At 40.9% G+C, this 12,582-nt stretch overlaps 1 protein-coding gene and 1 long non-coding RNA gene across 2 annotated transcripts; one reads left to right on the top strand and one right to left on the bottom strand.

The window, feature by feature from the left end:
* Positions 1-752: 752 nt before the first annotated feature.
* On the bottom strand, positions 753-11,618 carry LOC119890527 (annexin A2-B-like). Its single transcript, XM_038701840.1, has 13 exons — positions 11,515-11,618; positions 8,856-8,917; positions 7,495-7,588; positions 6,536-6,630; positions 6,233-6,346; positions 5,173-5,263; positions 4,650-4,729; positions 3,690-3,749; positions 3,410-3,503; positions 2,347-2,442; positions 2,142-2,200; positions 1,248-1,370; positions 753-990 (listed from the first exon to the last, which is right to left on the bottom strand). Exons 2-13 carry the CDS (start codon positions 8,904-8,906, stop codon positions 931-933), a joined length of 1,017 nt encoding a protein of 338 aa, XP_038557768.1. The 5' UTR covers positions 8,907-8,917; positions 11,515-11,618; the 3' UTR covers positions 753-930.
* On the top strand, positions 9,343-11,437 carry LOC119890528. Its single transcript, XR_005442249.1, has 2 exons — positions 9,343-10,129; positions 11,185-11,437. It is a non-coding gene; the product is annotated as an uncharacterized LOC119890528 (long non-coding RNA).
* Positions 11,619-12,582: the final 964 nt, after the last annotated feature.

Raw genomic sequence — 12,582 nt, forward strand, 5'->3', positions numbered from 1 at the left:
TACTGGGAGGTGGAGTGCAGAGGAAGAGTTGAATAGCTGCGACTTACAGGAGAATCAGCAGGAGAGGAAACAGGAAAGACTGTTTGTTTGGAGACAATGATCAGTCCTGGAGTCTGAGCTGCTTTGGTGCTGCGTACTCTGTCTGTCAGTATAACAGAGAAATATTCATCTCCTCCCTCCGCGATAACCTCCCATTCCTCCTCCTCTTCCTCCTCTTCCTCATGGTTGTCTTTAATTCCCTTGTTAGTTTCACCCTCTTCTTCCTCATTCTCGTCCTCCTCCTCCCCCCGCCCTCCCCCCCCTCCTCTAACAGAGTAGCAGTGTATGTGGACTGTCCTGCTGGCACTCTGTCCTTCTACAGAGTCTTCTGTAACAGACTGACCCACCTCCACACCTTCAACACCACGTTCACTGAACCTGTTTATCCTGGCTTTAGGCTCTGGTCACCTGGTTCCTCAGTGTCTCTGTGTTCTCTGTAGGTCAGAAACACTGCTGACTGAAGATCAGCACTCACAGTGTGTCTCAGACTCAAACGCATCGTCACTTTGATTATCAACATTTTACCAGTGTAACCAGAAACACGCTGCTCTGTTTGTTTGTTGTTTTGTACCTTTCAAATGGAAAAGAGAAGAGAGAAAAAGTGCTGCTGATAATGAAGCTGAGCGCAGTAAAGAATCACCTGATGAAACCTTTGTAAGGCACAAAACCAGTACAAAGTGAACAGCTCTGCAATAAAACGGGAAACAAACACATTGGCAGGCGAAATGTTTTATTTCAAAAACTGAAGCTGCTGCTGAGATGGAAGTCACACGATCTGTTTAATGTGGAGGTAAAAACAAAAAGCTCTAATACTGTAAGAAGCTCTGCAGTCAGCTGACAATTCCAAACCAACTGCCTTCTGGGAAACTGAGTCCAGACAGAGTTGAGGCCTCAGTCGTCTCCTCCGCACAGACTGAGCAGAGCCTTCTGGTAGTCTCCTTTAGTGTGCTCCTGAATAACAAAGACATAATAATATTGTCATCAATAAAACTTTATGAACAAAGCAAAAATAAATAAAAGCGAGTTGACTCGACTTATTTCTTTTCTTTAATTTTAGTTAATGTCATTCTCCTGATTGTTTTGGCTGACTGACTAATAGCTGATTATAAACAGCATAAAAATGATTATTTTTAAATGTAATTGTTGTTTTTCAGTCTCAGTGAAAGTACCCGAAGTGAATTTACACACACACAGTGACCGGTACTCACAGCGATGGTCTGGTACAGGGATCTTTTGTGCTGCTTCTTGAACTCTGTTCTGATCTTCATCAGGTCGATCTCGCAGCGGGAAACCATGATCCTGGTCACCACCTTCTCCTTCGCGCCTTTACTCTGCAGAGAGGCGGAAAAATAAATAAGATGGGGGACGACATTCTGACGTCAGAGCAGACTGACTGAAAGCTGAGCCTGAAGCTGTCTGCTCGTCCCAGAGTTCCCAGCGCTCAGGTGTTAACATGTTGTTATAACTGAGAGACATTAGGGACAAAACCAGCGGTGGAAGAAGTGTCTTTTACTTGAGGAAAAATACCAGAAATACCAGAGTAGAAATACTGTGTATGTAAGTATTAGCATCAACATATACTTAAAGTACCAAAAGTAAAAGTAAACATTTCAGAATAGTATATATTATATGATCAAATAGTAATTATTGATGCAATAATGTGTTCATCACTGTAATGTTAGAGCTCCTTTGTACATATATATATATACACACACACACACAGGATATTACGTTATATACTGCTGGCTAGCCTGTGAATCTTACCCTGTGATCATTCACGTCTTGACATAATTGATGTAAAAAAACCCAATAATTTATTTGTTGATTATATTTTGAATTATTAATCTGAATCTGGACAGTAATTTCAGTTATCAAATAAATTTAGTGCCGTTAAAAGTACAATAGTTCCCTGTAAAATGAAATGAAGTTGAGGTATAAAGTAAAATGGAAGTGCCTCACCGTAAAAAAAGATGGCTATCCATATTGTTGTACATGTGACAATGACAGCAAAGGCATTATATATCTAGTCTCTCTACCTCAAAACTGCTTTATGTACAGTACTTAGTTACTTTCCACCACTGGACAAAACTTTGCTAATGTACCTTCATGGCTTCGCTGAGTCTGTTGGCGAAGTACAGCTGCCGGTTTTCAAAGCACTCCACTGTGAAGAGAAGACAGACAGACGTTGAATTAACCTCCTGACGTCTTCACCAGCTGTTCTGCTGTTCCACTGCTGTTGCACGGCTGCAGCATGCGTGCAGGAGATGAGAACTGTGGTACTGATGGTACCGACGTGCTGTTTGTTACCCAGAGTGAGGAAGGACTTCTCCAGGTCTCCCTTCACCTCCTTCCTGATGCTCTCCTTCATGTCGTACGGACTGTAGCTCTTATACCTCTCAAACACTGAAACGCATCAAAGGGGAGAACATGTCAAACTTAAAGCGCGGTACACTGTCTATAGAGAAGCATTTTTATTACCACCGTCTCTCCCTAACCTTAACCAGTATTGTAGCGGCTCTGCACAGATACAGAATTTAAAAAGGCTGTCACTGAATGTAAAATCATGTGGCTGGGGACATAAAAAACGTTGAAACTGAATATAACAAGCGTTGCCATTGGATATTAAAAAGGTATTGTCACGGTTTTGGTCTAAGTTCAGTCCTTTTCCTGTTTTCTTTTGAAGTTGTCTGTGTCTTATGTTCGCATCCTGTTTCCTGTCTGCCCTGATTCCTAATGTGCCCCACCTGTGGTTAATTACCCTGCCTGCTGGGTGGTGTGCCGCAGTATTTATTGTGATGCATTATGGGTTTGTGTTTCACTCCGGCCTGTCTGTTTGGATTATTGTTGCATTTTTTGCTGGTGGATTTTCCTTTGTTGCCCGGTTGCATTTTGGATTTCTTGGTTTTGTTGGACTGTGCACACTGTTTGGAATTATTTTGGACTTTGTCGCGCTCCATAAGCGTGTACAACTTATTTTTTTTCTTTCATTAGTAAATGTAAAAAACTCATAGCTCAGGGGAAAGAGCGGTCTTCCACTGATCAGAAGGTCGGTGGCTCGATCCCCAGTCTGCATGTCGAAGTATACTTGAGCGAGATACTTTGTACCCTAATTGTTGCATGTGTATGAATGTGTATGGCATCAGTGTGTGAATGGGTGAATGTGGGCGCATAAAAGTGCTTTGAGTCTTCCAGAAGGCGCTATACGAGTATTTAATGTAAACAACATACCATTGAATTTCCAAAAAACACTGCCAGCGGATGGAAGAGTTCAAAGTGAATGTTAAAACTCAGTTGAAAATCTATGATTTTGCAGAATCGTCACATCAGCTGGCGTGTGTGTGTGTGTGTGTGTGTTGCAGGTGTAGTTCACCTTTCTGCAGATGGGGGACGCTCCTCTGAGACATGATGGCGATCCAGGTCGCCACGTCGGTCCCCTTCCTCTTCACCCCGGCTTCGTACAGACTCTAAGAGGTTCACACGTGAGAATAGAAGATGGCTTAAAATCACTTAATACAACTTATCTATTGCTGAGTGTTATTCCGTGAAACAAATTCACACCCAGGGGAACGGCACCACAATGTTTGGCTTTTTTAGAAATCACAAATCTTTTGAAGAATTTTTTAAAGTAAAAAACTTCTGATTTTACTCACTCTGGCGTCGTCGTCAATCTTCTCATAGTCAACCACATTAGAGGGTTCATCTCTCTTTGTCTGTAGATCAAAAAACATTCATGTCAGTGTGAAACATTTCAAATTAAAAGGTGCAACAGTAGAACTCTACAGCAGCAACGTCTGCTCAGAGCACAGTGACAAACTCAAATAAATGCAATGTGTTCATGGCAAAGGCTTTAACCTAAAAATCTATATATATATATATATATATATATATATATATATATATATATATATATATATTCACTCTGGTATCAAACTGTATCTGCAAATATAGCTATCACAAAAAGCAAGAACGTTAGTAGCAAAATCAATAAAATGCAAAACTTATCGCTTATGTTAAAGAGGAGCAACAGTCTTATTTTGTTAAACCTTTCCTCTTGTGTCTTTGTGAACTTTTCTTCTTGCGCTGTGTTTTTCCTTGTTAGTTATTCATTTGTTCCCCTTCGTCTTATGTGTGGTGTCTTTAACTGCTGCTCTTTGTTTCCTCCTCCTCTGTTTTTGATTACTTGCTTCCTGTTTTACTTTGGAATTTTCCTCATCTCATTTCGGTTCACTTCACTTCCCCCTTGTGTGATTGTTTGCTCCTCCCTAATTAAGTTCACCTGTGTCTCATTATGGTGTCCTCACTACAGTATTTAAGTGGTCCCGGTCTCTGCCAGTTCATCAGTGTCTTTTCACTTGTGTTCTAGCAGTTTTCCAAGTGTTTGTTTCCCCAGTATTTCCTGGATTGTGTTTGTTTGTCCTTCTGTTTTTGGATTGTCTGTTGTTCCTTTGCTTGTTTGTTGGACTTTGGATTTGTTTGCTAGTGTTTCCCCTGGGTTTTCAAAGTCAAGATGAGTTCATTGATTGAAGGTAAATGTACTTTTAGTTATATTCCACCACCGGGTACTTCTTGTACAGTTAGCATCAATTAGCACCAGTTAGCATCAAAGCTACCTGAACCAGAGCCAGCAGCAGTTTGGCGAAGTCTCCTGATGTGTCTCCTGCTACGTCTTTCTCCAAGTCCTTCTTAAACGCTGCACAGAAAAATAAAACACATGAACAATACTAAAATCAATTATAAGGTAAATAAATCCATAATGAAGCTAATGTTAGCCACATAAACTAGCTAATTATACGTTTGTACTTAATACTACATGATATCAGTGAGCTAACATGATAAACACCCAGCAGTTCTCAAATAGTGTCAGTTTACACAAAGGCCGCTAACTTTAGATGTAATAGCTGAGTCACTTTGTCAGGAGAAGTTATATAGATAATATTGTCCATCATGAGAAAGGTGATTTTTATTTTTTTAATTGAAACTGTAATACTAGAATCATTCTTTGATACAAAGATAAACTTCACATAGCACATTTTACTGTCAGCAGGTTTAAGTGAAAATTATACATTTTCCTTGTTTATTATGGACCAAATTCAGATTTGTTGAATATTATTGGAAAGTTATTTCCAAACATACTTTCTTTGTAAACTTTCTTGATCTCTGCCAGTTCTTCCTTGTTTCTGGAGCAGACAATCTCGATGAGGGTCTCCTCATCTGTTCCCAGTCCCTAGAAACACAAATACCAACAGGTAAGACTCCTAATTTTAACACTATTTTTTATATTTACTATTATGATTATATCGGAGCCGCCTGATACTTTTCAATCACAAAGTAGACACACCACCTCCCATGAAGCTCAGCTAGTCCTGCTAACACTTAAGTTAAATGTTTTATTAGCCAAAATTACCTTAAGTAAAACCACTGGTTCTGCAGTAAAAGTGACTGATATCTGATTCTATCTGACATTATTAGATTGTAAATAAGGATGCATCAATGTTAGGGTAGCATTTTACTGTTGTAGCTGAGGTGGAGCTAGTTTTACTACTTTATATACAGTTTGCTAGATGTACTATAGAGTTTCACTACTTTATAAATATATAGCTAGTGTTAACTGCTTTGTATATAGTTAGCTAGCGTTAGCTGCTTTTGGCTACACTTAGCTAGCGTTAGCTGCTTTTGGCTACACTTGGCTAGCGTTGGCTGCTTTTGTCCGCACTTGGCTAGCGTTGGCTGCTTTTGTCCGCACTTGGCTAGCGTTGGCTGCTTATTGGCTGCACTTGGCTAGCGTTGGCTGCTTATTGGCTGCACTTGGCTAGCGTTGGCTGCTTATTGGCTGCACTTGGCTAGCGTTGGCTGCTTTTGGCTACAGTGAGCAGATTCAGCCCAGTGGTTTCCAACCTACGGGTTGTGCCAGTCTACAGTGTCCCCAGATAAATCTGAGCGGTCGTGAGATGATTAATGAAATATATTTTCAGTGTTTGACGTTTCTCTAATCCTAAACTTATCTGTGAAATCTGGATTATTTCACAGCTTTGTTCCTTGAACAGTTATTTAAATGAAACCATGTGAGAAGGCAAATTGTCTCGAACAATTCATGGAATCTGAAACATGACAAGAAATACAAGTACCCAAAATTTTACTTGGGTACTGTACTTGAGTAAATGTACTTTAATTACATTCCTGTGGTGAGTCTGACCTTCATGGAGGCTTTGAGCTCGAAGGCGTCATACTGGGCGGTGCTCTTCATCAGACCCAACATCAGAGCCTCCAGAGAGCCAGACAGCGCCCCCTTCAGGGCTGTGACCAGATCCTGAAAAGTACAGCAGCACAAGTATTAATGAAATGTCTTTAAAAGTTACAAATGTCTTTTAAAAAACACAACATTTTTGCAGTGAAGCAGAGTGTACCAGCTGGGTAGTTATGTCACCTGCCGATTCCTGCCTACGTGTGAAATGTCTCTGAACATCATCATGTTAATGAAAGGAGAAACATTTTGAACCTTCTTTGCGAGCCGTTCATATTCGAAGGCGATCTCTCTTCGCTGCTCGTAGCTGCGTCTGGTCAGGATGTCGATGATGGTCTGTTCGTCTACACCTGCAGGATTTAATGAACAGATTTATTTTCCAGCAGGGATGTGTAAGAGACGGACGATGCTTTTCTGTTGATACAGGCTGCTTATGTCTCTCTGAAGGGCAAAGAACATATTTTCATGAAGGACTTGTTGGATCAGTTCATTTCCTATGTTGCTTTACTTCTGGCTCCCGACTTTATATCCTGACCTGAAAATAAATTAAATCAAAGCTTGTATGTCTTACATAATGACTACTCTCAACATTTTGTGGACAAAAGAACCAGTTAAACACTATTTTCTGCCTTCACCTGAACTCTGTTTTTGATCTGTTTTGCGTCTTTAACTCTATTATCAGCACCTGTCTGTTTCTTTGTTTCAGCTTTTGAAAAACGATGGAAAGTCTTAAATCTGCCGAGGGATGTCCTGCTTTTACTGCAACTCGCTCACGGGAAGCTGAGTCGGAGCAGCTGGGAAATCCTGCAGCTCTCCACACAAACAGAAAAGTCAGAACTTGGACGATCGGCCTCGCAGGTTCAATTCCCTGCAGTGGGTTTAGTGGCATCTGCAGATGAATTCCTTCAACTTTAGTCAGTTTCCAATCTGACCAGAAAACATGCTGTAATAGTTTGAACAGCTCATGCATGGACAGAAGCCAGCCAGTAACCTGATATCTGAGCTGGTTGTCCTGCAGAGAGAAACGCTGTAGAGCGTGATGCCAAAGCAACACCAGCACATAAAAACACGAGTCTAAAAGTTCCTGTAAAGAAATGTTTGTCGGGATTGTTCATCCTCTGGAGAGCAGGGACATGTTAATGACTCTTTGGAGTCATGGCATCAGATCTCAGTCCCATATCCAGACAGGAGGCAGGTGAACTGGACGTGCTCACCTTTAGTTTTGATGGCTGTCTCGATCCGGGCAGCATCTTTGTCTGGGTCGAAGTCTCGTACTGGCACCACGGTGGGGAATTTAGGCTCCGCTTCCTACAGAGGACAAAGAAAGACACGTTACCTTTCAGTCTACTGCTGTTCTCATGTATGGTGGCCCCTGTGGGGGCATAAAAACTACAGTTTGAGATGAAGAAACCTGCAAATATGAAAACCAAAAGGTGGGTTTTCCTGCTTTGTTTTAATATTTGCTGTGTTGTTGGATTGCCCTACATGTTTTGTCCTCGGGGGGGCGTGGATGAAGTACTCAGATACTTAAAAGTACCAATACAAAATGTAAGTATCAAAGTAACAGTACTCGTTCTGGTACTTTAATTACTTTGATGGTTATACTTCTGTAGAATCTGTCAAATTTTATTATGATAGTCGTTATGTCGAGACAAAGAAATGTCAGTGACAACAGTTACTGTTGACTGTGATTGGCTGAACTGTAACATTAAAGAATGTGTTTGGAGGACCTTAATACCGTCCTCTCCTGCTATATACTTTATAGCCTTATTGATTAGAAGAGGATGGAATGCTCCTGTAAACCTTCCTGGAAAAGATCTGGACTTTTTTTTTCTTCAAATAAAAGATAACAGTGAGACAAAAGTCTGCCTGTACTCAGATTTATCCACTGTTCCTGCATTTCCATCCTGTGGTTCTGAATGGATCATTGATCAGTCATCAGTGTCTGCACAACGACCTGATCTTCAGTTTATCAGCTGAACTCCGGGTGGAGAACAAACCACACCTTTATCTGCTTTATGACGGCAGTAAAACACTGCAGAGCCTTGAAACTGTGGATCCCCTCTCAGAATTGGGCTGTAAAAATACAAGAATTTGTGCATACCTGCGGTTATATAATCTAAAGATTAAAGCCAGAGCAGCGTCCTCAGATGTGGGTGAGATGGATACATTTAACCATCACATTGTTCTCCTGAAAAATATTGTCGTAGTAAGTCTGAGCCCCTCCCCTTTCCGGTCGACCACTGGGCAGCAAGCAAGCAGTTAGCTTAGCATTACAGTGCTAAACTATTGGTGACGTATATTCTGCGATACGAGAGATTCACTGAGCGGTTTCACACAAAACTAACTTACTTTAAAACTTACTTTACTGTTTTAAGACAAACTGACTTTCTTGACTTAAATTATCTTTTGAAATGAAAAACTTTGTTTGTAATTCAGGGATCAATTCAAACGGGATCTAAAATATCAGTTATCTGTCGCCGTTGGCAACCGGACGTATTTTATTCCAAAATAAGGAAAGGAAAGCGAGGGCTCTTGATTGTGTAGTACTGTGCGACGTCAGCAGGTGACTCACCCCTCCATACGACAGCGTCAGCTGACCCAGAAACTCGGACACCAGCGCCATGTTGACTCAACCTGCAGAGAGTCGAGACGGACAGTTACAGCATCAGTTGATGTGACCAGAGCGATTCTCCGTCAGTCATTACATCTGCTCTTCTATACGCCAACTTTTCCACTTCTGGACTTCTTCTTCTGTGCTTTCCATAATTGCACAACGGCATCAATAGTTATAATTCCATTTAGGGCTGCAACTGATGAGTTTATCATTTAACCTGACAAGTATTTTCTCCATTAATCAGTAAAACACACATGCTGTCAGTTTCCTAGAGCCATCTTCTTTTTCTGTCACAGCCCAAAACTCAGTTTAATCTAAAGACAGAAGAAAATGAGCAAATTCTCACATTCGAGAACCTGAAACCAGCAGATTTGTCATTTATGCTTAAAAAATAACTCAAGTAATTTATCAAAATAGTTGTATCTCTAATTTCATTTTAAAAAATCAAGGACATGTTGAGTATTTAAGGAATTTATTGTGATACGCTTTAAACTCCCACCATACAGTTGCTGCTGCTGCTCTCCTGTCAACAGGAACAGTCTGTACAGTCATGCTATTTCACACGTTAGTTACAGTAAACGGCTGTTTCCCTCTCGATATTCAAACTTGTCCACTTCAGCCGAGCATGAAAGCTTTCACTTTTTGTGATATTCCTTCTTTTTATGAATTGTTTTTCCACTCCAGGTTTTTTTGTGCCACCAGAAGAGAAATATTAGTCGGCTCAAATCTCACTGACAGAACAAAACTGCCCCCCCCGTGGAAATCCTAAGTTCAGAGCGGCAGAATCCAGCAGGCCGTACACACTTCAGAGTGGGAGCTCAGATAGGTGTGTTTGATTTATTGACAGGGAAGTGCCAGAGGGCGTGTCTGCAGGAGAGGCCGGGGCTGCAGATAAGGAAAATGGATCACACAGCAAACAGATCTGAAGAAGTGTGGAGCCTGAAGTCAAACTGTTACTAACCCCAAACAGTGGGAGTTAATACATTTAAAAAGAACAGGAACGCTGCCTCGACCTTTCACCCTCTTACAAAACATTAACAGGAAGTGTGTTCGAGGGTCAGTGTTTCATCACTTAGCAACAGCTGATACAAACAGGCAGAATACTTCTTCTATGTTTGGGTTTAAATGGGTCTTAATGTACAGAGTACGTCTGTATTATTTTTGAACTCCGTTCTCCGAAAGAAGAACCTATTTTAACCCTGAGCTGAGCCTCACAGGCTACATGGCCAAAGGTATGTGGACGCTAGAACATTACACTCGTATGAAGGACCTTAACTAATGTCAGTTAATCTGCTGCTGATGTTTTCAGTTCATCAATTTATCGCTTAGTCTACGCAATATCAAAAATAGTTAAAAATAAAACTTCCCAGAGGCCAAGGGGACGTCTCTACTCGTGTGCGACACTGTAACGTGATTTGTGACACCGTGATCATTAAAGCAACATTATTTAGTACTCTTCCTAGTCAGTACTATCGCTGTGTCTTGTGTTGTCGCGCCTGCTTGATGTTTGGCTGTTAGCAAAGTTGGCGACTCACTAGTTTGTATTCATAAGTAATGTGATCATAATAAATGCACGTGGATGACAGTGGTGTATAAGTGAATTGCACTTTGAAACAGGGCACCAAATTGCAAAATATATCAAATCTTGCATAATTTGTTTGTTCTTTACCGCTGAAAATGAGTGCAGAACTGGACGTTTTGTTCCTAAATGATTCCCATTATTTTTCTTAGACATTTTGACTTGCCATTGCAAAAAAAGTTAACATTAATGAAAGTAACCGTAATTATTGCAGCACAATTGTACTACACACTGTAAAAACCTGATAGGCTCATTGAATGAAGAAGCAAATTATGTTTGTTAAAACGTCTTTTCAACTTTAGTTTCACTCCATATTTTTTTTCCCTGGTTCCCCATCCCCCAATTTTAAAATTAAAATCCCAGCGTCTTTGGTTAACAGATCGATCAGGCACTTATTTTGAAGGTTTAGGGAACCCCTAAGCTTTGGGTTGAAGTTGTAAAAGCTGCTTCTGTTGCCAAAAATGCACCAATGCATGCTTTCCCTTATAGTTTGCTTGCTTTGTTAGTGTTCGGTTTTTTCCCCCTGATTCCTGCATGTTTATGGATGGATTTGATTTGTCAACTTCATCATGTGATTGTTGTTTTTGACGTCTCTTCTAAGGACCTTTAGCAGCAGCAGACGAAGAAATAAAGAAAATAAGGAAGAAACTTCAGGCTGCTGTTGTCTCTGGGGACTTTCTTAAACTCTTTTCTTGTTTCTCCTTCCAGATAACGAGTGCGACGCTCCGTCACCTCTCTGTGATCCTCCCTGAACATGATACCCTGATTACAGGCAGAGGGCAGCGAGGGTCTGCAGACAAGACTTTACCCAGCCACACCCATCAACCAGCCGGCTGTTATCACTTCTAAAGTCTCCTGAGTGAGATTTCAGCTTTTAATAGATTGTGAATGACTTGTTTTAACAGATGTTTCCTGCAGTTAAAGCACCAAAAACAACTAAAATACTTTCTGTTGTATCAGAGTTGACAGGCTGGTCATTTATTCCTGTGATCTTTTAGCAGAGTACGACTGAAATCTGTGTTGTTCATGTTTTCCTACCTTCAGAGAAGCAGCAGCAGTGAGGCAGCGAGCAGCAGCAGCTCCGTTATGATCCAGCCTGGGACAGGGTGTGGTGTTTATACACCAGCTGACTCACACACACTCCTCTCTGCCCAATCAGACGGCCCGGATGACTCAGTGGTCGAGACTTTTACACTTACAGACTGAACACATGGACATAAATTCCTCACCGAGGCTCAGATCGCCTCGCCTGTTTCCTGCCTTATTCCAAGGTCAGCAGACAGTAGTGGTTTCTGATTGGTTGGCTGTTGGCAGGTGTCCAGTAAAGTAGTAAACGTGGACATCTGAAAATCAGAGCTCGAGGTATAATAAATTCTGGGTATCCATAGCAACTATACCAATATTTAACACAACATTTAAGTGGTAATCAATGACAAAGTGTGCTGATTGTCTCTCAGGTCACCTGGTCAGTGTCTTCATATGATCCTGCACCTCATGACTTCACCTAACCTGAACCATGCTGTTAATCTCGCCAGACTAAGAGTCAGAATCAGAAATTCATTATTTTATCCCTGAGGGGAACTTGTTGTTACAGTTGCTCACGTTGCTAAACAAAGTATTAAAGAGAGAGCAGCAATAATAATAAAACATGTTGGCAAGTAGAAAATATAAAATCTAACCATATAAATATCTGTCTATATAAAGAGATATAGAAGTTTCTGCTGCCGCACCTCCAGACTGCAGAGCAGCTTTTTCCCCCAGACTCTTAAACTCTAATTCATCCTCAGCACTGCTCCATTGATGATAGTTTATTTCTGTTTACTATTTTTATAATTGCTTCTGTATTAATGTATATTCTCTGCTACGTAGCAGAAGGGAGTTACAGACTCAATTTCCCTCTGTAACCTGTTATATTGTGACAAAATAAATCTACCCACCTCCCTGCCCAGCAGCGCCTTCACCTGCTGAGGCAACTCAGGACTTTTAATGTCAGCAAGGACATTTTAACCCTGTTTACAGGATGCTAATTGAATCCATACTGACCCTTAACATTTTATCTGGGTACAATCAAACACAAACAAAACTAAAACTAATCAGGCCAGCAAA

This window comes from Micropterus salmoides, unplaced genomic scaffold (assembly GCF_014851395.1).
Source record: "Micropterus salmoides isolate LMB-PRFRI ecotype aquatic unplaced genomic scaffold, ASM1485139v1 Ms_hic_scaffold_6, whole genome shotgun sequence".
Lineage (NCBI taxonomy): Eukaryota > Metazoa > Chordata > Actinopteri > Centrarchiformes > Centrarchidae > Micropterus > Micropterus salmoides.